General features: G+C 42.6%; 1 protein-coding gene across 3 annotated transcripts in view; it reads left to right on the top strand.

The window, feature by feature from the left end:
* OSBPL8 (oxysterol binding protein like 8) overlaps positions 1-27779 on the top strand; it is a 210935-nt gene that overhangs the window by 106868 nt on the left and 76288 nt on the right. For 2 of the 3 annotated variants that reach the window (XM_088452555.1, XM_088452553.1), the window contains exon 4: positions 16415-16552. In XM_088452555.1, the coding sequence (XP_088308681.1) occupies positions 16415-16552 (138 nt within the window). Of the gene's footprint in view, positions 1-16414; positions 16553-27779 lie in introns of those variants that run through there. The other variant, XM_088452557.1, reaches the window with a different exon arrangement.

Here is a 27779-nt window from a genome sequence, read left to right as displayed (position 1 = left end):
GCCAGCATCTCGGAGAGTGCTGGGCACGCCCCTAAAGTGCTGAAAACGGGGGAAGCCGCGAGGCTCCGCCCCGTTTTCCGTTGACTCCGCTTCTTTTCCCAGAAGCCGCGCGCCCTGTCCCTCTTTTCATTCTTGAAATGTTGGGAGGTATGCATCATGGTAAGTGCCTAACCCTAACCGTCCCTCATAGAGCCGATCCCTAACACTCCGGTAAGTGCCTAACCTGTGTTGACCTTTTTTACCTGTCATCGTAACCCATGTAGAACTTTTGTCCCTGTCGACCTATTGACTTTCTACCATGCGGTGTCAGTCTAGAAATTGGCAATCTTTCTAATTTAGATCTATTGACTTGAACACAATTTTGCTATGGCATATAGTGCACAACTATATTTGAATGAATAGCCAATTTGAATTGATGTAAACAATACAGCACAGTGCAATGTAAGCACTAACATACTAATAAGCAGCTTCCAAAATATCATGTTACAACACAGATGCAGAGTCACAAGTGTGGAAACAAATGAGTATGGGCAAACAGATACATAGGGTCATTTGCACATGCAGTTGCTTGCTTTGCACTTGTGTTAAAGGTAGTCATGCACAGTGTTTAATTACCAGTGCCCTATGTTTTCAGACTTTCTTATGTTTTCAATCACTTACATGATCTGAAAGTTTTTTTGTCTTCTCTTTTGCTGACCCCTGCCTTTTCACAAATGCTGGCAAAATTTGCGGACCAAGTAGCGTTCCCCGTGGTAACGCCCTTTATGGGATGATCACAGCAGGTACTCCCTGCAAATATTTGCCTCCCCCATGGATAGTCGTACTATCTACCTCAGTACAGCGTTTGGCTAATAACTCCTACGGTTTTTCAGCAAATGCTGCAAAAAAATACACCTTTACCTAATAAGCCTACTAAACGTACTATATTTTCCCAATCGACACAGTTATCTGATTCTGAGATATCATCTGGGGAGACAGAAGGCGCAGATCTCTCTCACTCTTGACTTTGTCTCAGGAGAAGAGGAGCCACCCTCTAAACTAAATATACCTATTTGTAGAACAGTTTTAACAGCTCTCACAAGAGCAGAGGATGAACCCGCTCCTAAGAAAATGCACTTTTTAAGTGACACAAGGTGGTTTTACCAGAGTTCCCTCACTCTGACCAGCTATCTGATGACATGAGTGAAGCTTGGAATATGCCCAGTAAAAGGTTTCAAATTCCAAAACGGTCCCTTTTACCTGCTTCCAGCTACTGATTGTACTAAATGGGAAGTTCCCCCAACAGTGGATACTTATGTAACACGTCTGGTGTATTGAGTAGAAGTGACTTTTCCCTCTGATGCTTCGAGGGAACAGCTGTCCTACATATCTCACATTAGAGATGCAGCCTCCTACTTAGGTGAAGCGGCTATGGATACGGCTCTCCTGGCCTCCAGAATATCTGCCACTTCGGTAGTAGCCTAACGTAACCTTTGGCTACATTCCTGGAAAGCAGATTCAGATCAAAATGGGCTCTAGAACAGTGATTCCCAACCTCGGTCCTCAAGGCACACGAACAGTCCTGGTTTTAGTGATATCCATGCTTAAGCACAGATGGTTAAATCAAAATAACGAAGGTACTAATGAAGTCACCTGTGCTCAACCACGGCCATCCTTAAAACCTGGACTGTTAGTGTGCCTTGAGGACCGTGGTTGGGAACCCCTGCTCTAGAGTCTCTGCCTTATGCTGGAGACGTCCTATTTGGTCCAGAATCAGATAAAATTGTGACTACTTTGGCGGCTAACCAGATGGCGTTCCTGCCCTCTGCATTTAATACAAAGCCGTGAACGTCATCATTTCGCCCTCCAGGTAAAGCCAAGGGTCTGTCCTTTCCACGGCAACAGACCTCAACCAAGGCCTCCAAGCCTAGGGCCAAACAAGCCTGGGCTACTAGACGACCACCTGCCAAGTCTGAGAACAAGCCTGCAGCCTGACGGGGCGAACCTCTCCTTCTGTAGTTCACTTAAGTTTGGCATCAAACCACGTCAGATGGCTGGGTAACAGAAGTGGTTTCCCACGAATATGCGCTCTCCTTCCTGAGGCGACCTCCCCCAACAGTTCTTTTGCACAGGACCTCCATCAGACTCAACCAGGGCCCTGCTGCTCCCAAAAGCCATTCAGTCCTTACTGGATTCAGGAGTAATAATTAGGATCTCCTCCTCACAACGGGGCACGGGCTGTTATTCTACCCTTTTCTTAGTTCAGTAACGCAATGGGTCTCAGCAGCCTATCCTCAACCTCAAGTCTCTGAACATCAGGGTTCCCAGGTTTCGTATGTAAACCCTACGTTATACTAGCAATAGAGCCTGGAGATCTTATGGTATCTCTAGACATTCAGGACGCTTACCTACATGTACCTATACCACCTTCTCATCAACGATATCTCTGGTTTGCTACACTGCAGCAACATAACCGATTTCTGGCCTTTCAACGGCCCCTCGGGTCTTTACCAAGATCGTGGCAGTTATGGCGCCGTCTCTTCATCATCAAGGGGATCAGACTGCTACCTTACTTGGACGATCTCTTGCTGTTGGGCAGCTCCCCAGAGATTCTTCTCCGCCATCTGCAGGTAACCATTGCCTTTCTACAAATGTGCGGTTGACTGATCAACTTGAAAAAGTTTTCTCTGACTCCAAAGGATGGTACATTTGGGAGTTCAGAGAATCTTCCTAACATCGGACAAGATTTCAGCACTGCAGCTCAGGCTGCGCTGACTGCTCCACAATCGCAGTGTGTCAATTCACTCTGCATTGCATTCCTTGGGATCAATGGTGTCCACCTTCGACATGTTGGAATTTGCCCAGTTTTATTACAGGCCACTACAACACCTGATCCTCTCCAGGTGGAATGGGCAACCCCAACTGCTCAGATCCCAGATGGTCAGCCTCCCCCCAGAGGTTTGCCTGTCCCTAGCCTGGTGGCTACAGCCTTCACATTTGAACAAGGATCATCCCTTTTGGATCACAGAAGCAAGCCTCTGATGGTGGGGTGCAGTAACCGGCCACCACTCCTTCTAGAGCCCCAACTTCGAGCTATCTACAGAGCTCTTACTCTGGCTCAGAACATTCTGAAAAACAGGCCAATACAAGTACAGTCCGACAACGCCATGGCTGTGGCCTACCTCAATCACCAAGGGAGCAATCGAAGTCAGTCAGCGATGACAGAAGTGTCCCGCGTTTTCACATGGGCTGAACACAATCTACCAGCCATCTCCACAGTGTTCATCCCGATGATTCTCAATTGGGAAGCGGATTTCCTCAGCCATCACGAGTCTTTCAGCTTCTCGTGGACAAATGGGATCTTCTAGAAGTGTATCTCATGGCCTCAAGACACAAGCGTGGAGCCAGAACAAAGGACCCCGATGCGGCATCATAGACGCCTTGTCGATAAAATGGAACTTCCAGTTGACATATCTCTTCGCTCCAATATCCCTGCTTCAGAAGTTTAGACAGGAGAGGGGCACAGTCCTGTTAATAGCTCCGACTTGGCCCAGAAATCATTGGTGCTCCATAGACGTTACTCTTCAACTTTCTCTTTGAATTAGACCTGTTGTTTCAGGGTCCATGCCTACATCCGGACCTTGCCATTCTGTCTTTAATGGTGTGGCTCTTGAGACATCCCTCCTAACTGCTAAGGGTTTCTCCAGCTTGGTGGTCTAGCCTCAGCCAGGATTTACCACAGAGTATGGCATACATATTTCCAGTGGTGTGCTCCAGGAAACTATGACCCTCAAGTCTTTAAAGTTTCTCGTATTTTTGCCTTTCTTCAGGCTGGACTAGACCTAGACCTCCGCCTAGCATCTCTCAAAGTGCAGATCTTTGCTTTATCTGTCTGATTTCAGCACAGAATTGATCCTATACTGTTCACACCTTCATGCAAGGTGTTCTACATATACAACCTCCCTTTGTTCCTCCTGTGGCTCCATGGGATTTGTCAGTGGTGCTTAAAGCACTTCAGGAACCTCCATTCGAACCCCTGGAATCAGTGGATGTCAAATGGATCACTGTGAATACTCTAACTTCTGGCTGTAGCGTCTGCCCGTAGGGTATCAGACTTAGGGGCTTTTTCCTGTCGCTCCCCCCTTTAAATATGTCATCAGGACAGGCCTGTTCCTCGAACACGACCAGGCTTCCTTTTCAAGGTGGTTTCTCGCTTCCACCTGAATGAGGAAATTGTGGTTCCACCCTTTAATTCACCAGACCTCTTGGCAGGTGAGGCCTCTTTGGATGTGGTCTGTGCTCTGAAGATCTACGTTAACCGTACTACTTCCATCAGGAAATCGGACTCCCTCTTTGTCCTATATGAATTCCATAAGAAGGGATGGCCAGCCAACAAACAGACTCTGGCCAGATGGATTCGCAAGACTATCTCACAGGCTTACACGCAGACTGGCCTTCCTGTGCCGACTACAGTCTCTGCTCATTCTACTCGCTCTGTGGGTCTCTCGTGGGTAGTCCGGCGTGGCGCCTCAGCTGAACAGCTAAGCAAAGCGGCCACCTGGTCTTCTGTCCACACCTTTCTTTTTATGCCTTTGATAAATTTGTCTCTCAGGATGCTTCCTTCGTGTGTAGGGTTCTCCTATCAGCTCAGGAGCACTCCCGGCCTTGAACAACTTATTTGGGACATTCCCAATGTCTTCCTGTGCAGCCCTATGGACCCTAAAGAAGAAAAGGAGAGTCTATAGGCACCTGACTTCTATGGGCTTCTCCTCGTGGTCACTTGTTTCCTTCTCTGCGTGAGTGTGATTCCTTCAGGCTGTGGACAGGGTATAGGTGGAAAGAACTGGAGCATCCTGGGATTGACAAGCATTGCTGTTGGTGTCTGGTCCTCCAGGTCCCACCTACACCCCAATGTCTCCCTGTGGACCCTATGGACTTCGACGAAAGAGAGTTAACGAAGGTAAGTTTTACCATAACTCTCCATACAAATTATGGCGGCACTCACGAAAAATAAAAAAACACTTAACGAGGAACTTACTGTAGACAACTGTGCCATTCGATGTTTTGGTTTATTCAACCTTTAGCAGTCATTATAAAGGTTGAATAAGCCGAAACGTCGAACGGAACTACAGTTGTCAACAGTCATTTTCTTGTTAAGGGACCTGTGAGTGCCGCCATGATTGCATTTGTAATATTGTGCTCATAAGTGATACCCGGGAAGGCACCAGGGCAAGTAGTAACAGTATAGAGGGAGTTCCGGCTTGTTACATTTTTGTGTGTGTATATACAATTTCTCTTTTACTAAGTCATGCTACAGCTACACTTCCCTCTTCCTTAATATGTACAGCCATGGCCAAAAGTTTTGAGAATGACACAAGTATTGGTTTTCAGAAAGTCTGCTGCTTCAGTTTTCATGATGGCAATTTGTGTATACTCCAGAATGTCATGGAGAATGATCAGATGAATTGCAATTAATTGAAAAGTCCCTATTTGCCATGACAATGAACTTAATCCCAAAAACATTTCCACTGCATTTCAACCCTGCCACAAAAGGACCAGCTGACATCATGTCAGTGATTCTCTTGTTAACACAGGTGAGAGTGTTGATGAGCACAAGGCTGGAGATTACTCTGTCATGCTGATTGAGTTAGAATAACAGACTGGAAGGTTTAAAAGGAGGGTGTAGCTTGAAATCATCATCATTGTTGTTCCTCTGTTAACCATGCTTTGCACAAAAAGGGCTACACAGGCAAGGATATTGCTGCTAGTATAATTGCACCTAAATCAACCGTTTATTGGATCATCAAGAACTTCAATAGTTGCGAAGAAGGCTTCAGGGCGCCCAAGAACGTCCAGCAAGCGCCAGGACCGTCTCCTAAAGTTGATTCAGCTGCGGGACGGGGCACCACCAGTGCAGAGCTTGCTCAGGAATGGCAGCAGGCAGGTGTGAGCGCATCTTCAGTGAGGAGAAGACTTTTGGAGGATGGCCTGGTGTCAAGAAGGGCAGCAAAAAAGCCACTTCTCTCAAGGAAAAACATCAGGGACAGACTGATATTTTGCAAAAGGTACAGGGATTGGACTGCTGAGAACTGGGGTAAAGTTATTTTCTCTGAATCCCCTTTCAGATTGTTTAGGGCATCTGGAAAAATGCTTGTCCAGAGAAGGAAAGGTGAGTGCTACCAATAGTCCTGTGTCATGCCAACAGTAAAGCATCCTGAGACCATTCATGTGTGGGGTTACTTCTCAGCCAAGAGAGGGGGCTCACTCACACACAGCCATGAATAAAGAATGGTACCAAAACATCCTCCAAGAGCAACTTCTCCCAACCATCCAAGAACAGTTTGGTGAAGAACAATGCCTTTTCCAGCATGATGGAGCACCTTGCCATAAGGCAAAAGTGATAATGAAGTGGCTCGGAGAACAAAACATCAAAATTTTGGGTCTATGGTCAGTAAACTCCAGAGACCTTAATCCCATTGAGAACTGGTGTCAGTCCTCAAGAGGCGAGTGGACAAACAAAAACCCACATTCTGACAAACTCCAAGCATTGATTAGGCAAGAATGGGTGGCCATCAGTCAGTATGTGGCTCAGAAGTTGATTGACAGCATGTAGAATTGCAGAGGTCTTGAAAAAGAAGGGTCAGTACTGTAAATATTAACTCTGCATAAACATAATGTAATTGTCAATAAGAGCCTCTGGGGTATATTTACTAAAGGGCGGGTTTTTAGAAGTGGAGATGTTGCCCATAACAACTAATCAGATTCTACTTAACATTGATCTAGCACCTTCTAGAAGATAATAGTTAGAATCTGATTGGTTGCTATGGGCAACATCTCCACTTCTAAAAACCCGCACTTTAGTAAATTTACCCCTTTGACACTTATGAAATGCTTGTAATTTTATGTCAGTATACTATAGTAACCTCTTACAAAAGTCTAAACACTGAAGCAGCAAACTTTGAAAACCAATACTTGTCATTCTCAAAACTTTTGGGCATGGCTGTACAGACTTTTTAAAGAGAACATAGTTACCATGCAGTGACAGGTGATCCAACTTCTGGTGAGCTATGAAATCTTCTGCTGGCTCCTCTTAATTAATGGAATACTGTAGTGTTTAAGGATAACCGTACACTAAATAATGGAATTTTGCTTCATATGCAAACTGAATAATAAATGTGATTCAGTAATTGTTATAGGAAGTGGGACTTATCTCTGTTTACAGCAAAATTTATTCATGGGGAAGTTCTATTCAGGAAGTCATATGAGTGAAAGGACCGATCATTGATCATATGAATTCAGCAGTGAAGAATAAAGCAGTATTCTGATGAAGCCAGTAGACTGTTAAAGGAATATTAGAGTGTCTTTGGGATGACTGCAGGGTTGCAGATTTGCCCAAGCAATTGTAATGGAAAAATGGCAGCTTGCTACTCTTATCAAGTATAACATGACAATATATGAAGAGGTAAGTTACTTGATAATGTTGGGGCAAGTAGAACATTTAGGATCTGAATTGTTTGTTTTCTTTCCATGTTATATTGTTCAACTCATCCATCTTATGGTGCATACACACGATCAGATTTTTTCTTCAGATATGGACGATAACGATTTAAAAATCGTTCAGTCGTTCATATCTGATGGAAAATCGTTCATATCTGACATGCCTGAACGATGGACGATCAACGATGCGCGTTCCCGTTTGTCAGATAACGATATCTGACATCTGATGGGTTTGCAGTCAGACTTGGACGATTCCATTCATTTTAATACAGTCAAAAATCGTTCAATCGTTCAAATCGTTCAAATCGTTCAAAACTTTGGTCAAATCGTCCAAATCGTCCAAATCGTCCAAATCGTCCAAATCGTTCAAATCGTTTAATCGTTCAGTCGTTCATCTGACAAATCTGACAAGTCTGACAAATCTGACCGTGTGTACGCTCCATTAGAAAACATTTGGATCCAGAGTTCGCTTTGTAATATCAACAATCCTGGTGCTAAGCCTCAAAGAAATTCAGCCAATTGGTTGATTAGAGGTACCTATTTTTACTGGTACCATACTGTAAGTACAGTGAAACAAGTTGATTTATAGTCTATAATACAGGATGGTACAATGCATTCATTATATTGTTTAACCATATATATGAGAGTTGTAAGATTGCAAGATAGTGTTGTGCAGTAATTATAAGGTTTGTTATAATTTCACCTGCAGGCTATAGTCATCATTCACACTGTGGCTAAACAGCTGTCAGTTATGTGTAAGCAAGGTTGCTCACAGTGAGCAATGCTCAACCAGTGCTATTCTGGTGGTGTCCGTAGATGGCATGCAAAGGAAATAAATGATGATTTCTGTTATGCAGGGTGGTATTATGCATTAGTAGTGTAGTTTAAACTAAACTAATATCATATGAGAATGGTGTATGTAAAGATATTTTGTATTGAAACAATAAAATTATTATTATTATTATTTTCAAGCAAACTGATAGGGAGAGCGCATGTGCCCTCAGCGGGGAACATGTAGACAAGTACCCATGGCAAAGATCGTAAATGTTAAGCTGAGTTCACAATGAGCCTGATTTCAGAGATGCAAGATAACTTTTGTATTTTTCCCGCTAAACTGCGTGCAGGGCACGCGTTCCTGAAAAGGGTGTGGCCAGCTGGGGAGGGGCTGGTCTTGGGACACGCCTCCAATTTGTCACAATTGAGGGCATGACCAGCACTAAGGGAGTTGCTGGGCTGCCCCCAAGCTCTCCCCTGACGGTGAATAGATGCCGTGCCCATGCACACAGCATCAGATATGTCAGTTTGTTACAGACACCTTCTGCTGAATTCGCATTTTAAATGGAGGGAATTGCACAGCCACTTGTGTGCGGTTCTACAATTCCACCCATCTCTGAATCAGGCCCACTATACGATGTATCATACGATATATCATTCTGATTCAGTCCCAGCCACAATGATATATTGTATGGTTCATTGGTGGGCATCTAGTTAGCCGCAATAACCCGTTTTTGGTGAAAAGTTTTCTCCAAAATGGTTATCGTGCTATCCAATTAGCCGCTCTCCGAAGTCTTCCATAGCAATTATCGCAAATTAGTTTTCAACATCTTTGAGTAGGTGAAGATTTGTGCAAAATCCCCAGTTTTGGTCTAAAATGTCGGGACTTGGTGCAGAACCACTGGGACACATTCCACCTTAATGACTATATAGGCATACATATTTTATTAATTTGCTTATTTATAACTACTTGTAAATTTTGGGGTGAAAAAGTAAAAAGTGCAGTAAAAATGGATTCAAAGTAGTGGGTCTGTATGGATGGAGGAGGTGTTTTAAACATTGCATTGCAGCAGGTGTATTTTTAAGATTTTTTTTTTTTTGTAAAGTGCCTTAAAATGACTCAAAAATATACTTACCCCCATTTTATGTACCCCTAATTTAACTAGAGCATTAACTTTGGCCAAAATGTTTTATTTCTATCTTTTTTTTTCACTGTTGTCAAATGGCTGTTATATGCATTTTTTTATATTATTTAAGAACTCAAAATGCTTTGATTATGACCAATAAAAGACTTCTATACTGTTACCCAATATTAGTTTACCGTTTTTGGGGTACAAGCTGATTTCCCCATTTTCACCTGTACTTTTCATCTGTCATCCCTGCAAGAATTATCGTGCGAATGTGATATTGCCGGTTTTGTAATTGGATTGCACGATAAATGTTTATATACGTCTCACAGGTCCCGCATGCCACCCGGATATATGTCTCAGAGCCACCGCATGCCACCCAGATATATGTCTCACAGCCCCTGTATGCCACCCAGATATGTCTCACAGCCCCCGCATGCCCCCAAGATATATGCTTCCACAGCCTCTCTTAGAAGCCCCCTCATGCCCCACCGAATGTATGCCTCACATTCCCCTCATGTCTCCGGATATACAATACTTTGCAGCATTTTTTCCACACCTGCCTAAAACTTTTGCAAAGTAAGAATGCTTTCAAAACTAGAAGTGTTAATGGTTTATTTTGATCAATTATCAAAATGCAAAGTGAATGAACAGAATAGAAATCTAAATAAAATTAATATTTGGTGTGACCACCTTTTGCCTTCAAAACAGCATTAACTCTTCTAGATACACTTGCATAAAATCAGGCATTTTGTAGGATTATAGTCAGGTGTATGATTAACCAATCATATCGAACAGGTGTTGAGACAGTCATAAACAAAAACAGCTGTGTAGAAGTCTTAAAACTGGGTGAGGAACAACCAAACTCTGCTACGAAGGTGAAGTTGTGGAAGATCATTTATGTCACAGGTCATACACCATGGCAAGACGGAGCACAGCAACAAGACACAAAGGTAGTTATATTGCATCAGTAAGGTCTCCCGCAGGCAAAGATTTCAAAGCAGACTGGGGTTTCAAGATTTGCTGTTCAAGCTCTTTTGAAGATGCACAAAGAAACTGGGAATGTTAAATACCGTAGACGCAGTGGTCGGCCAATGACCGTGCCATCAGCTCAGAACTGGCAGAAACCTGTGGGGCCCAGGTACACCCATCTACTGTATGGAGAAGTCTGGCCACAAATGGTCTTCATGGAAGAATTGCGGCCAAAAAGCCATACCTACGACGTGGAAACAAGGCCAAGCGACTCAACTATGCACGAAAACATAGGAAATGGGGTGCAGAAAAATGGCAGCAGGTGCTCTGGACTGATGAGTCCAAATTTGAAATATTTGACACTAACAGAAGGCTGTTTGTTCCCCGAAGGGCTGGAGAGCGGTAAAATGAGTGTCTGCAGGCAACAGTGAAGCATGGTGGAGGTTCCTTGCAAATTTGAGGCTGCATTTCAGCAAATAGAGTTGGGGATATGTTCAGGATTAGTGGTGTCCTCAATGCTGAGAAATATAGGCAGGTACTTATCCATTATGCAATATCATCAGGGAGGCGTCTGATTGTTCTGCTGCAGAATAAATTTGGAGCCAATGACCCCAAACATACAGCCAATGTCATTAAGAACTATCTTCAGAGAACAAGGAGTCCTGGAAGTGATGACATGGCCCCCCACCAGATCAACATCGAGTCTGTCTGGGAGACAGAAGGATTTGAGCAAGTTTACATCCACAGATCATCTCTGGTTAGTTCTCCAAGATGTTGGAAACAACCTCCGTGCCGAGTTCCTTCAAAAACTGTGTGCAAAGTGTACCTAGAAGAATTGATGCTGTTTTGAAGGGAAAGGGTGGTCACTTCCAATATAGATTTAATTTATATTTCTCTTTTGTTCCTTCACTTAGTTTATTTTTATCAGTTAACAAAATACACACACTTCTATTTTTGAAAAATTCTTACTTTGCAGCATTTTTTCCACACCTGCCTAATACTTTTGCATAGTACTGTATGTCTCAGAAGCCACCTCATGCTCCTAGATATATGCCTCAGTAGCCCCCCTCGTGTTCCCGGATATATGCCTCAGAGCCACCTCACGTCCTTGGATATATGCTACAGTGCCCCCTCGTGCCCCAGGATATATGCCTCATAGTCCCCTCACACCCCTGAGTTCCCTCACGCCCCGGTATATTGCTCAGAGCCCCCTATGCCCCTTTTTTTATTCCTCAGAATTCCATCTTGTCCCTTTATATGCTTCAGAGCCTCATGCCCTAATTCTCCAGGCCAGGTCAAAGCCCCCTCATGCACTTATCATGCAGCTAATAGTTCGTAATATCAATTTACATCTGTAAACAAAACACCAGTCAGTTATGGAAGAAAAGGCGTTAAAATTGCGAAACAATTTTCAAGATAACATTTTGTCATTTGTTTAAATGCATTTAAATTATTTACATAATGTATCAACTATTTATTGCTAAGCTTTCTATTTACAATGCACTGTCAGCCTCTCCACACTTGTGTGTCTAATGACTTCACAAGGTGCGGGATGGAGCTGCCTAACAAAGTACAGTTTGCAAGTATGAACTCATATAGATAACACTATCAGCACTAAGTTGCCTCTAAATTTCCATGCCTCCGGCTGGAATACAGAGGTAGAGCTGAGCAGCAGCAAGGCTGGCCCACGATACACTGACAGTGGCGTCACTGGTGCCATGCCCTGCTGTGGCATTTCCATTTCCCACCCGCCTGTGATCAGCAAGCTTCAAGACTCAGATCAGAGCATCTGATGGCTGGCAATTGTGTATCTCCATTTTTTTTTTAAAGATAATTTTCATAGATTAGGGTGATAATTTGTAGTCTGGAGATGAAGACATGCTTTGGCATTTTGTACTGTTATTGACTGCGAACAAGATGCTGCCAGGTTCCACTTACTAGAGTCCCAGGCACGCTCCAGTTTGGAAGGAGTCTAGTATGCCAAGTAGGTTTCCTCTGTGACAGAAGGAGGTGGGTGGGGTAAGAGGGAAGGAGAAGTGCATGTGATAGAGGAATTTAACCCATTGGTGTCTCTCAAAATATCTTTGAGTACGATCTTGTAGCACTAGTTCCAAGGGTTGCCTATGCCCTTCCCCCATAATAATTAGGTTATTTCTATGAAAGTAAATTTAATTGTTTCATTTATTTAGTTATATACTAGTTTTGTTTTTGCTTTCCTTTAAGTGACTTTTTATTATTTTGTCATTATTAGAATATATGTCTACATTATCTGAATATCATGCCTGTCTTGCTATAAGTGTAATAAATGTAGCTGGTGACCTTTTGAGGAGCATACATGTGTGCTTCCATTCTTCTCACGCCATGGACAACACTTCACTGGTTTCTTAATGACTCTGCATTTTTGAGCTCTTGATTTAATGCAATAATTGTCACAAGGGCCCAAGGTTGATGCTCCAGGGATAAAACTTGTGATCCAACCTAAAAATAACCATGTCTAGCTGTAACCCAGGTGAGCAAGGGTTTTTAATGCATGCAGGTTCTTAACATTAAAGTGTAGACACATGATGGAGGGAATGAAGAACAGTGTGGTTATATACAGTATATATTCGCATTCTAGTATATCTACAAAGCTTTCCCATGTATTAGGCTCAAACAATTTTCATCTGTGTGGTTGTAGTCAAACTAGTACTATGAATTGCCACATCTAGAGTCCTGAAATTCTTTGGAAACCATAGCGATAAAAGAGAATTTTAGTATGTAAAGTTATTATGTATAACTGAAATTATGCTAAAGTATGGGGCAGTCAACTGGCATATTACTTGGAATGTTGGGGGGCTTGGTGCTGTATGGTATGTTGAATGGAGGAGTGATTGTTTATCATATGAGAACAATGATGCTAGACATGATGCTAGCTTGTTCTGCTCCTCACCTCTAGAATACTCTCCTGCACCCCAGCTCCCGCTGTGCATGCATACAGAAGACAGAATAGACTTTAGCAGGTTATTATATACAGTAGATTTATTAAAATTTTATGTAATTGGCTAAAATACAAATCAACCGTTTCAAAGCTTCTTGATCAAAAAGTAAAAAAGAATTCTAAATCTTTAGTACAGGGATGGGGAACCTTAGGCCCGGGGGCCTTATAAGGCCCACGGAATCACTTTGGTCTGGCTCTGAGTTTTTTTCTGCTAGCCTCATCTGGCTAGCAGGGTGCCTAGAATGGCACCCTGCAGCCAGAATCTATGCAGCAGTGCCATCTGGAGCGTCCTTGGGATGCTTCAAATGGTAACACTGCTGCCCTTACATCTTCCTGTATGTATGGGTGGGGGTGTGGGTGTGTGTCTTATGTATGTATGGAGAGGTATGTGTATGAGGATGCTCCAGGCATTGCTGTAATCACCGGCGATTTTGCCCCGCCGCCGTGTGACGTCACACGGAGGGGGCGTGGCCTGCACCTAGCCCGCAAATGTGTTAGATATCAAAATGGCCCTTGGCAGAAAAAAGGTTCCCCACCCCTGCTTTAGTGGTACAAAAAGTGCTCACTTGTATCAAATGTATTTAAGAATCCATTGGTATCCATTTGGGGGATGGAGGCAACACCTTACCCCATCCATAATATATATTTCATACTCTGGGAGAGATGCATCAAACTTTATAAAGTGGTGGGGTTGCCCATAGCAACTAATAAGCACCTAGCTATCATTTATCAAGTACATTCTATAAAATGAGAGGTAAAAGCTGATTGGTTGCTATAAGCAACTTTTCCTGTTTAGAAGGTTTGACACATCTCCCCCCAAATCTTCCATTGTAGGGTTTAACTTGTCTACTGTGGATTTTTTTTTAAATATAAGTTTGTAAAATATTGTGTGGATTTAAGCAACATGTAATTGATCCACCATATGACAAATATGGGAATTAAAATAATGATAATGTACTTTTTTGTTTTTCTGTTACTTTGATAGTTATGACCTTTGTTTCCCTTCTCAGTTCTTCTCGTACTAGTGATGTTTCTGATTTACTCATTTTCTATAGTAAGAAAAAGACAACTAATGAATAATCTGAATATTTTTGAATTTTTGTTAAACTTTTTATTCAGGAAGGAAGCAACATATGAATTGTACAATATTCAATATAATTTGGTATATCAGCGAAATTACAGAATGTAAGATAAAAATAGAAAGTCAGGTACACAGTATATGAAACCAGGACCAACAGTGTATGCGCTTCAAATAGAAAGATCCATTAAAAAAGGTAAAGAAATTAGGAAACAAAGAGGGAAAAAATGATGTCAAAACTGACAGGGGTGACCGGCACATTTTATACAATTTTTATAGCTTTATTAACGTGTCGCAGAACCTTTTCGCTAAATACTCGTAAATTGACACTGATTTGGACCATTTTTGTGATGATGGAATCCTAGGTGATTCCGCTATCTTTCTCTTATATCTTTTGCTCTATCTAGATGTGGCACAGTATATACGTACGCTTGGTTTAGGTGCTGGTCAGGGGATGTAGTTAGAATCCCAATGCATGGGAAGCCATCTGACGGAATCCCGATTTAGGGCCGGATTCAATTAGAGGCAAAAGTGCCGTTTTGAGATGTTTCCGCGGATGACTTTTCGCCTGTGTTCAAAGTATCTCCATATTCAAATCCAGGACGATTTCGCCTAAGCGGAAACTCAATGCATTGTAATAGGCGGAAAAGTATCTCCTATGAATAGCAGGTGAAAAAAAGTGCAAAATCATTATTTTTGGCTGCAAAAGTGGGGAAACGACTCAGAACCTTTGGGACAGCCCTCAAAGGACAAATCAACACATTTTTTACAAATATTTACCTCAGAACACCCCAAAAAAGTATTTTCATTTTGGGGGCGAAAAAGTGGGGGGACAAACATAAAAACTAGCGAAATAGACTTCTTGGGGGTCTGCAAGGATGGGTCAGGTGTTTTTAGGATTGCAGGTGCTTTTTTTGATGTTTTTTAAAAGTTCACTTTAGAAACCTAAAAATATGCTTGCACCCATTTTCAAGTACCCCAAATTTGACTGGACTACCTATTTTCACCAAAAAAATACTGCTTTATGCCATTCTTCACCACTTTTGCAAAGACGCTAATAAGAAGCAATTTAAACTAAAGTACCCCAAACTATTTTATTAGGGCTATTAACACACCTCTACATTGATTCCCTATGTTAGTGCATCTTTGGGGGTACAGACTGATTTCCTCAATTCTGACAGTAATTTCCGCCTGTTCCGCATTCGCCACTTTCCGTTTTCGCCTGTTTAGGAATTGAATAGGGAGAAAAGTGGGGACGTGCGCGTAAGGTTTCCGCCTCAAACAGGTGAAGGAGACGGAAAGTCGGACAGGCAAAAATTTTCCGACTTTTCGCCTCTAATTGAATATATGCCTTAGTACTAAAGATAGGCATCTAAAAACCGACGCCTATCTTTAGCCTGATGACTGAATCCTGACAGACAGCTTCCCAAACGAAAGTAAGTGATTAGGTAAGCTGTTAGCCGCGGGAGGGGAGGGTCCGGTTAAGGCACCCCCGGGGGAGGGTTAGGGTTGGGCTAGAGGTAGGGCGGGGGGGGTTAGGTTTAGGCACCACCCGGGGGGAGGTTAGGGTTACGCAACCCCCCTGTGAGGGTTAGGTTAAGGTTGCGGGAAGGGGGGATTAGGTTAGGCACCACCCCGGGGGTTTAGGGTTAGGTACCCCTAAGGGAGGGTTAGGGGGGGGAGAAGGGTAGGGTTAGCATACTTACCTGCCAAGACATTCTGCTGCTTGGGCTTCCGGCGTCGGCTTTTCACCCAACCCACTGCTCAGAACACCCTGTTAACATCAATTGATTTTCATCTAGCTTATCGCCTTTCAAATTAATGTTTATATGAAGCAGAAGGGTGCAAACCCAATAGACCATGTTGGTACATTTGAGATCACAGAATCCACATATGAACTAAATTGCTGTTATTTTATTACACCATACATAATTACTGTGTTTCCCCAGAATATTACAGTATTCTATTAATTGTTGTAAATAGTTTTTGATTTTCTTGTTTTACTTTCAGATGTTGTAACAAACAGCGATGATTCCCCAGTGACACATCTGGCGAAAATGAACCAGCGCCAGGGTAAAGACGCTTATCTGTCTCCGACAAAAGATTTAGTCCAGGCCACACTCAGCCCAGGGATCATCCACAGTCATGGTAAGAAGCCCTATTTGTAGTCCTATTGTGACTGTTGTCCAATGCATGCAAATTTGTACAACTATCATGTGAAATGTTTGGTTGATGTTCTATGCATTTTTTCAATGTCCTCTATTGTGCTGAAGCCTGGTACAGGATTGTTGCTTTCACGATCTGTGACCTTGTACTTATGTTTTCTTTGTGATGATTCAATCTATTTTTAGAGACTTTCATGTTTCAAGTACAGGATATCATTGATGTGATTTGTAGTCATGCCAAGTAATGTGGTACAGCACTTAACCAGTATCTTTTGAAGCATAATGAGTGGATATTTTTATCCAATGCTAGTTCTTTACAATTATAGGATATTGTAGACTAAAAAACTGTTTTTAGAATTGCTGCTTAAATGGCTTTTTGTCTGAATAGTTATTAAGAATCTCAATTGAAGAATACTTTCATTTAGATTGTAATTAGGTGCTAGATGTATTGTGTTCATCAATTGGAGCACATGTATTTGTTTGCTTAGGTTTGTGATCACATCTTCAGGTGTTAATGTAAATGTCATACTTTCATTTCCAGCTGTTATTGGTGAAACTCTGTGATCTGGTTACATGAGATTTCCAAGAGCTACAATACGAAAATAGTGCTATTAATACAATGACAGTCTTCTTTAAGACACTTGGATGTACAGACATATGGAACAGCACGATACATTAGTCCTGGGTAATATTTTCCAGACTTTGATGCCTGGTTCATACACTTTTTACAGGGGAGGAACAGTGTATCGCCATGTCCTATAGCAAAGTGCAGAGCGGAGTTGTCTACTTCTAAGAGCATGTGCAGGCCTGGTGCGGAATAGCCCCAACTGGGTGTTTACTGCAGGTGCTCTGGATTGGTGAATGTTCAGTAGAGGACTCTGCTTTAGTTTTTTAATAGTAAGGGAACGGGAGATGGGATACCTGGCATTGTCCTTGCAATGGTGACAGTTCTGCTAGTGGTTTCTTAACTCTCTCGCTGCTATAGATCAAGAACTATACTGCAGCCGGATCTCGTCACACCCCGTAAAACTTGAGATGGCTATAGCTATACGTGCCCCAGACCATAACATTGCCTCCGCCAGCCTGGAGAGTGGTGATGATGATGCAAGAAGGATCCATGCTTTCATGCTGTTGTCTCCAAAGCCACACCCTACCATCTGCATGATGAAAATGTTTCCAATCATTTACTGTCCAATTCATGTGTTCCTGAGCAAACTGGTGGCGTCTCACCCTGTTTACAGCAGATAGCGATGGCGTACGGACAGGCCTTCTGCTTGTAGCCCATATGATGTAATGTGTGACATCCTATTTGTTTAGAGGCCGTCTTAAATGGTCCCTGATTCAGATTATCTGTAACTTGATGCCCTTAGCCCATCTGTGGGAGTGCTTAGCCCATCTGTGGGAGTGCGCAAGTCTGGCCATTTTTCTTTCCACTCGAGCATCCAGTAGCCGTTTACGACCTCAGGCCGCCTGCTCAGACCCAGTTTTTTTTTATCCTCTGGTCTACTCTGTGTACACTTTTAGTAATGTACCAGTGCAGCCATTTTGCTAATGCTAGCACAGCTTCTGCGAGCGACAACAATCATTCCATATTCAAAGTCCGTTAGACAGCACCATCTACCCATTATTTCATGAGTGATTCATTTCATTAGTTTCTGCATACCTTCACCTTTTTGCTTATAAACAGATTTAGACATCCTAAGTCGGCATTATCTGCGGCATAGCTACTTTGCATAAAATCACCTGGTGGTCGTCATAATTTGGCCAATCAGTGTATTATTGTCCAAGTCGGTCATTGTTGGGCATGATCTGTCTTTTAATATACTGAACTTTTGAATAGCCTCACCTTTTAGTGTGTGTGTGTGTGTGTGTGTCACATTTCCCAATATACATTTGACTCATTTTGGTTCAGAAATCCAGCAAAAAAAAAAATTACTGATTGCTGCTGTCTAAAGTAAATAACTCTCATGCAAAAATTACCTAGCACTTTCACTGTGTTAGGTATGTTTTGTCGACAGGAGACCGTCTACATGGTCCTAACAGCAACATGTTTAGATTGTTGACAGTAACCAGAATGTAGGCAAAACAGTGGGTCCCGGCGGTGTGGCATTAACTTGCCTTCAGCTCAAGCGCTGCAACGGTGTTTTCCAGGTCTGGCACTGTCAGATTTGTACCGGTACGCTAACACTTATTGCTAACAGTTATGCTGGGTACACACAGGCCGATATATCACGGGCGCGTTGGTGAGTGGGTAGCAGAGATTTGTCCGAACGACGAGGTTCAGACATATGGCCGATTATATTTCTGCAGATATATCGGCACATCATGCTGTGTGTAAGGGCACTCAGCCGACCACCCATACACTTGCTGCAAAGGCCTTCGGTGAATCACAATTGGACAGGCACATGTAAATGCCCGCCCAGTTGTGATGTCAGGCACGACATATCTGTCCGACTATTGCTAAGTGTGTGTGCACTTACCAGTCGTCTGGTAGGATGGTGGATCGACCGTAAGGCTGATCTGTCGTCCTAGAGTGTACCCACTTTACACTTACCCCGCAGCCTTAACCTAATGTTGGTATTCTACAGGATGTCAGCATTTTACAGGATGTTGTCTTTCTACATGTGTACTTTTCAGATGTCTGCTTTCTACATATTGACATTGATATCATGTTGACATTCTGCTGTTGGCATAGTTTTCCATGTTGACATTTCAACAATGTTAACATCATGACTGTTGACATGGTGACTGCAGCCCCTTTCACTGTACGGAAAACTGCAGAACAGCTGGGGTTATTTTTAATTCTAATATTTTAAGCATGGCTCCCAAATTGTGGAAATCCACCCAGGGTAAAACATTATATATAAGTCACAGGTTTTCTTAATAGTAGATAACAGTCCCTGTGTTGAGGAAACTATTACACACACATTTATGCACAGTTTGCGGCCTGGACTCGCACATTTTTGCTTGCAGCTCAAAGAGGCTTCAAACAACTATCAGGAAGTCCAAAGGTACTGTACGTCATAAAGCCACACTTACGAGGGGCCGATTTTGATTTGACCTCACAACTAATTTGAGTAGAGCCACATTTACCTCCTCTAAGTGGGGCTGTGTACATCACCCATAATTACCGGTACCCTAACATAGCAGATTTTCCAGAAGTAATATCTGTGTGAAATGAAAATGGGTGTGAAGTAAAATCTGTGATGTTGGTGTTCGCTAGGAGAATCAGTCTGAATACTGGCACCTTGTAGACATGACCAATAAATGAATACCCCTCTAAGAGTACGTGTTTACAGTCTAGTATGAGAGAGTTGCATCAGCAATAAACTCATTAGATTGTTGTTTTTTTTTGTCACTTATTTTCCCTTACCTGGCAATGTATTTCTATCATCCATAAAATATTACATTTACAAGCAAAATGTTTAATGATTTGTGCATGGTCCTTGTCTTATTTTGTACCTAATGTTCTGTATATTTTACTTGTATACAATGTTAGAAGCACAATGTATTTTTAGACCTTGGTACTCTCCTTAGAATTGATGGCCGTGAGTCGGTGATGTAACAGTATTCATGTTGCTCTTTGGAGGTCTTCATTATTTGGTGGAAATGTTAATATTAATTATCTCATGCAGAAATCAGGCTTTCTGAAATGTATATAATAACATAAATTAAAAATAATCTGTTCACCTTCATCCTTGAAGTCAGTATTTGAGCATACCTCAAACTATAAGCCATATTGCTGGCATCCATAGCATATTTGAGCAAAGACAGAAACTGTAACCAGATCTACAGCTCCTTTATTTACAATATCTACATTTGCCAGAGTATGGATATTTACATAAGTCTCACACCTAGGATATCACAGTGTCTATTTTTAATTTTTTTTGCCAGATAGGCACAGCAAGCTTGGAACTCCTCTAAAATTGCTTAAGATATCTGTATTTTTCCATGTATATACACACTTTCATCATTATATCTACATCGCATGCTTAATTTTTAGGGGTAAAATCAGACCTCTTTTGAGATGTGTATACAACCCCTTTTCACTGACATAATAATAATTTCTATATATATAGTGCTTTTCTCCAGCGGGAAAGTTTTAACCTTTGCTTCCATGGACCCAAAATGACCTCCAATTCAGAGGAACATCTAATATAACTTTGCCATAGATTTGTTTGCTTGTCCTGTGTTCCATATGGGCCATAGATTTGTTTGCCCATCTTGAGCAGGTTAAGTAGTTTGTGCATAGGTCACTATAGTCGGCCATCACCTTCAGAATGTCCCCAATTCAATTCATTATGAAAGCTTTTGCAAAGATACTTCACATGAACAATTACACATCAACTGTTACCCTACTCTGCTAGCTCTGCCATTATGCATACCTCTTTTGGAGTCATATGTCCATATTCAATTAGACGTGAAGAGTCGGAAACTTTTTTCCTATTGTACTTTCCGCCTGTTTGGGATGTGAATTTGTGGCATGCACGTCCCCGCGATTTGCCCTATTCCATTGCAGGAGAGGCGAAAACTCAAATGGGCGAATGCATCTCGACAGGGTTAGGATAGCGACACCTTTCGTAGATATCCTAACCCTCTCCCTACCTTAACCCTCCCCGGTGCCTGTACCTAACCCCCCCCCAGTCCTAAACCTAACCTCCCCCTCCCTGTACCCTAAACCTAACCCCATTGCCACCACTCTGTGAAGTTTTCATCCAAATCCTTCCAGTGGGAGGCCCAGAATAGGCTCCTCGGGTCAAAGTTCTAAAGTTCTGCTTAGCGTAAATCAACGAGAGTTCTGAATGGGACCTCAACCGTGCAGTATGTCTTCTGGGATCCAGTGTTACCACTCTGACATTTTCGTCCAAATCCATCCAGTGTAAGGCTCAGAACAGGCTTCCCAGGTCAAAGTTCTGTCCAGCGTACACCAAAGGGAGGTCCAACCGGGACCCTAACCCCCCTAAAACCTGGCCAGAATCCAACTGGACCACCTCGCATTGGTTTCATCCCAATCAGTGCAGGGGTGTCCAAATGCATAACCAGACAAACAGACCAATTACATTTTATATATAAGATGGGGTCTACAATCTGACCAACATGTAGCAAACTCCAAAAATCTAAGCTTTTCGGAGTTTGGCCCTGGTAGTTTACACCATCTTCAGATGGTGCAAACTGCTTTAATGGAGGCTCCAGGAGCAGGAGAGATCTCTATCTCGCAGCCCCCGGCTGGCTCCGGAAGCTGACGCTATGCACATGCGCAGTGTCAACTTCCCCTGGAGGAGTTTTTCACAAATGTGGAAGACTTTTACAATTTGCCAGGGATATAACTCTCAGGGACAATGGTTACTGCAACTGCTGTCCGTGCGAGTTTCCCTTTGTACATAGAGGGGATATTTTCATTAAAAATGAAAATATCCCCTGCGATATGGGTAGATGATAATCACAGCAGTTCCACAATTATTATTGCATAGACCCCTAAAACTCGATTTGCATTTACTATACAGAATTAGGAAAAAAAAAACCTTCCAGGCAGGTTAAAGTATTAAGTAGTTACCCACAATGCATCAATCCATCAGTAACTGCACGCACCATTAATATCTCCTGTTTGCACAAAGGTCCGAAAAGTAGACATTTGTTTGTCTTTGTTGTGCGTAGATTGTTCTTTTGGTTGACTCTTTATATACAAGAAAAGTGATGACAGTAAAGTACATGCCACTTAGTGATCGGCAAGTGGTTGCTCTCCAGATGTTATGGAAAGGGGACTATTTATTTGATTCACTAATAGAAGTCAGCCCTTAAAAAGCTCATAATCTGTATCCTGACCTGTAATAATTGTGTGCGTTTCATTGTACGATACAGTCAAAGCAGTATGGCAATAGCACTGTTCTCAGTTGTAAGTGCAGGCAGTAGCACTAGGGTGGCAAAGGCATTATTTGTTAAAGGGTAACATTATATGCCAATAATGAATGGTAATTTCCCATTCATTTTCTTTCACACCAAAGTAACCATACTGTAACATGTTTTAGCTACTGATGTTAATATAAAAGTACTCCCAGTATCCTAGCACATTAACTTCTGTTTTGTGTGTTGTATCTGTCCTTACAATATGTTAATGTTGTCTGTGTGAGTGGTTTTATTCATTTACATAGAGGTACCAAAATAATTTGGAGAATGTGTGGACTACTTGCTGACCTGCGCAGTCATAGGAAGCTAATCTTAACAGCCTCCCTTTGGGCTCTTTCCCAAACCAAATCAAGTACTATGTACATTCCTAGTTTAAGAGGAAATGATGCAAAAGGCAATTGTAGAAATCTGCTTTGCATAACAGGTGTGTCCTCCATTGCTGAGATTTACTATCACAAATACAAGTTGTATGCACTCTTACATGATTGTTGAAAATACATAAAGCTTTTCTTTTCCTGTGTTTTACTTTATATGACAGACTTTTTATAAGCAGAATAGACTGTATATGTTTGTAAATAAAATAACATGAACACGTGTGTAAAGAGCCCCATACACGGTGTGACGTGCACCCAGCTTTGTGATCCGTCGGCTGACATATATCAGGCAGTCACCGCACTGTGCGATCCAGGTCCCTGATATGCCCCCCCCCCCCCTGCATGGGATTGTCCGTCTATTCTCCAGATCTCTTCTGCATGCAGAAAGATCTGGAGGAGCGACGGACGACCCCATGGGCGCGCGCAGTGGACGATATACCCACACACGGAACGATATAGCTGTGATATCGTTCCAATCCGTCAGAACGACCGCTGTATTGCTTCATGTGTGGGGGCCTTAAATCAAATGCATGGTTTTTTTGGTGCGTTTGTTATCTAAAATAACTAGGATAGATTTATTTTGTCCCAGCTTAATATGTATTGCTGTCAGGGATGTGCAGATTAAAGTAAAAAAAAAAAAAAAAAACATTTTTAAAACATTTAGGATTATATTTAATGACTTCAGTACTGTGTGTGTGTGTGTGTGTGTGTGTGTGTGTGTTCATACAAATACTGACTATATTATTACCTTTAGTTTGTTTCTTGCAGCTATATGTATACACTTAGCCTGTCCTTTAGAGGTAGAACTTGCCACTTGTTATACTGGTTTGCTGACTTTCCCTTTTTGAGTATGCACCAATAGTGAGAGGGGAGTGGTCAGGTATTCCCAATTCTACATGATGGCATTTACATTAGATAGTGTGTGGAGTCCAGTTTTTCTACAACGATGCAGTGAAGAAGTGTCACTAATGATGAAACTGCTAGTTCTTGCTTTTGCAGATGGCATTATTATAATTACATAATACTCTTAGCACATGACCTATTCATTTATATATATTGCCTAACCATGGACAGGAAGTTTTATTTTAAACTTTTCGGAAACACAGTGTAAAAACACTTTCACATGTTAAAAGCTGATTTTGTTAAAATCAATACATTTTGTTGTTTTTATTGCTCACCTTTAACTTGACGGATCAAGACGAAACAAAGTGCAGGTGATTTGTTACAAGAGTTATTTGAAACCCACAATAGTTTAGAACATCCTGTTAGTTAACTTCATTTGACATCCTGGAGTAACAAGTTATCTATATGTAACAATCATGTTGGAAAATGCAATGATAACTACTTCTAATTTTTCTAAACCCACAGACCGTTACAACTTGCTCCACAGTACAAGTTTCCATCCAGCTTAATTAAAGTACAGTTTACCTTACTCGCAATTTTTACAGGTTTGCAGGATTAACAGAAACAGAGAGAGAGTAATTTCCCAATTAGACACCATGATAACGAAATTTGAACAGAGGGGTTATGCTAAACAAACCCTACTACAACAGAGGATATTGGGCCTGATTCAGAGCCGGACGCTCTGACCAGAGCGCTCGCTGTGAATCAGGGCCCTCCTCCATTAAAATGGAGCGTCCTCCTGGATGCTCGTATAGCTGTGGGTCACCACCCACAACATATACGAGCGTCCAAAAAGATGGTCGCGATGGTCTTGACCATCGCGACCATCGGACTTGCGACGGAAACCCTGCGGTAGGGTTTCCCAGCCACAAGCCCTGGAGTGATTTGGGCTCTATCAGAGCCAAAATCACTCCCACTGACATCACTAGTGATGTCAGTGGGGCCGGCTTCAGACGGTAGGCGTTCCCATGGGAACGCCTCTGTCTGGCAGGCACGCCCACCAAAGGGGGCTTGCTGTCAGTCACCATCGACAGCACGCCCCCTTTGATGCGAGACCCGGAGCGACAGCTTGGCTGTCGCAGTCCGGGTCTTGCGCATGCGCACGACGGAGCTCCCTCCGTCATGCGCAGTGGGGAACATCGACCCACTTGCGAGCGTACTGCCGCTTGCGAGTGGGTCTGAATGACACCCATGGTTTGAAAATAAAAAAAAAAATCGCATGAAATACAATTAAAATCAGTGGATAGAGATGTTAAATTCAACACTATCTTTTGGGTGACTTACTTCAATCAGGGAAGTGATATAAAAATTATGGCCAATAATATCAAGTGATAGGGATTTGAAAGCCCTTAATCACAGTACTATTTTGCATAGCACAGACGTGGTAAAAATGTAAAGAATCTGTTGATGAAAACTGATGTGACACCAATGTGGCAGATCATTAAAACTGGACAGCGGACACTAACTCGAACTGGCTGCTTCAGGTGCCTTAATTGCACTACTTGTCGCTATGTCCCCCGAGTGTCATGCTTAATCACCCACAACATGAAGGATACTGTTTAAAATACGTCATCTTACTTGTACATCTAAATTTGTAATATGATTATATGTCTGTGCAGTAGCATTTATGTAGGGAAAACGGAGTGTATGTTTAAAGAGCGAATGACGCTCCATAGTAGTGCTATTAGACAAGTGCATGAGAAGGAAAAAAGTGACCAGCCTGTATCTAGACCAAGGGTCTTCAAGCCGTGGCCCGCCGACAGGGGGGAGCTGTTCCCCGCAGCCAGCCAACAAGTTTCATTTGCCGGGCGCCCGCTGAGATTTTGTTACCAGCGGGCGCCTGGCTCCCTACCTGCACTGCCAGCCGGAGGCTGGATCTCACTCCTGAGCTCCGGCAGTGTGTGCAGTGCACTATGGGATAGACATCATGATGTCTCTCCCATAGTTCAGACAGAAGAGTAGCCGGGCGGAACGGAGGCAGCAGACGCGAGAACGGGGTTTAAGAGTAGTAGTAGTCTGGGGCACTACTACTGGGGGCATTGCATAGTGGGCACTACATAAGGGGCAGCACTACTGGGGGCACTGAATAAGGGATAATACCACTACTGGTTGCACTACATAAGAGTTATTACCCCTGTGGGCACTGCATAATGGGCAACACTACTGGGGGGCACTACATAAGAGGCATTACCACTGTAGTCACTGCATAAGGGGCACTACCACTACTGGGGGCACTGCATAAGGGGCATTGTGTAAGGGGCACTACTATGGGCATTGTGCATAAGGGGCACTACTGTGGGCATTGTGTATAAGGGGCACTGCTGTGTCATACTTGAATAAGGGACATGACTGTGGTGTAATGTGAATTGGGTGAATCAAGATTGTGCTACTGTGTGGCGTATAGCTTAGTGGCCCTCGGGCTTCGTTGAATTTTTTACTGTGGCCCACACTGTGTAAAAGGTTGAAGACCCCTTGATCTAGACAGTTTCTTCAACTTAGAAAGAAATGGGATTTTCCCTCCAGCACACTGCAGCAAAATTAACAAAAATACTTAAATCCTACATGATAATAGAGATTCAGAGGTATTTGTTACATACATTTGCAAATATATCAATTTCTGTGGTTCAGTGTAAACCCCGCCCTTTACAAGCACCTGTGCTATGTCATTAAGCTGATATGAGTGACCGCCATACTTTTTGTTCATTTTCTTGAACTTGTCAGCGGGATGGGTACAGGATGCCGGCGCTCGGGATTCTGGAGGTCAAAACCTCGACGCTGTCATCTTGACAGGATTAGGATATTGACACCTGTCAGTAGGTATCCCAACCCTCGACCACCCCTTCCCCTAATCCACCCTCCCCAGTGACTGAACCCAACCTCCCCCACTAGATCTTAAACCAAACTTCCCCCCCCTTCTCGCACCCTAAACCAAACTCTCCCTCCCCTCCCCCCCCCCTAGTGCCTACCCCTAACACTATCACTCCCCCCAACCCCGCTACTTACCTTCGGGATGTCGGCATCAGGATTCTAATCATCGGGATACTGAACGTAGCCCTTGCCGGCACTTAAATACACAATAGTTGATCATATACCGATCTCTGTAAGAGGTGGTAATCAGGCTAGGTTACTGCTTCAAAGGGAAGCACGACGGATTTTTCATTTGTCACTAGCCCCGAAAGGGTTAAATGAAGCATTTGGTCTTCAATGCTTCCTCTAACTAATGTCTGTCATTTCATTGCCAGACTCCTTTTGGATGTTTATACATTGCTATATAACCAGATGATGTATTGAAGCTATGTTATCTGTGTTTTATTGAGTAAATTTTTGTAATATTATGAAACATTTATTTGCTACATGGAATGTTTTAGTCCTTGGTATTGATATTTATGCATGTTTATATGTATTTTGTAAACTGCATATGCAGAAGTGAATGCACTTTAGTTAGTAATTAAGCTCCCCTGACCACCTTGTGTGGTGACTGGGGTGGGTATTCCTGGGTGTGGCTCTGCACTTAAATGTCGTCTAGGTTCATTTGTGGTTTGTATCCTGTCTAAAACGCACAATTAAAGCGTTGAAATGTTGATTACATACCTTGGGCTCCAGTCTCTTCATTACAAATTTGTCCAGAGTACCACCGTGCTGCTATATATATGTGTATCTCTCGCGCGCTCTATCTACAGAAAACATCCAGGAATAAATTACTACATGCTATACTTTGTGTCATCTGGTACGCAACTATATTGTCTACTACTGTTGTGAGACAGAAAGTACTACACTATATTGTTTCCTCTCATGGGCCTATATTGAGCCCCTTTAAAGTTTGTTTTCATATGACAAGTTAGGTGTTGCGGCTGATGGCACCAAGATTCCTTGTTCTCGTTTTGGATATCGCATAAGTCTTTGAAACACTTTTATTTGGTACACACAATTTATGTTGGGCACTAAAACCATTTATCTGTAATACTACACTATTGGGCGCATTTCTTTTTAACTTTCACTCATATCACGGTGGTTCAATACGGTAACAAG

Source organism: Taudactylus pleione, unplaced genomic scaffold (genome assembly GCF_031769625.1).
Source record: "Taudactylus pleione unplaced genomic scaffold, aTauple2 ptg000038l, whole genome shotgun sequence".
Lineage (NCBI taxonomy): Eukaryota > Metazoa > Chordata > Amphibia > Anura > Myobatrachidae > Taudactylus > Taudactylus pleione.
This window is presented reverse-complemented; position numbering and strand designations above follow the sequence as displayed.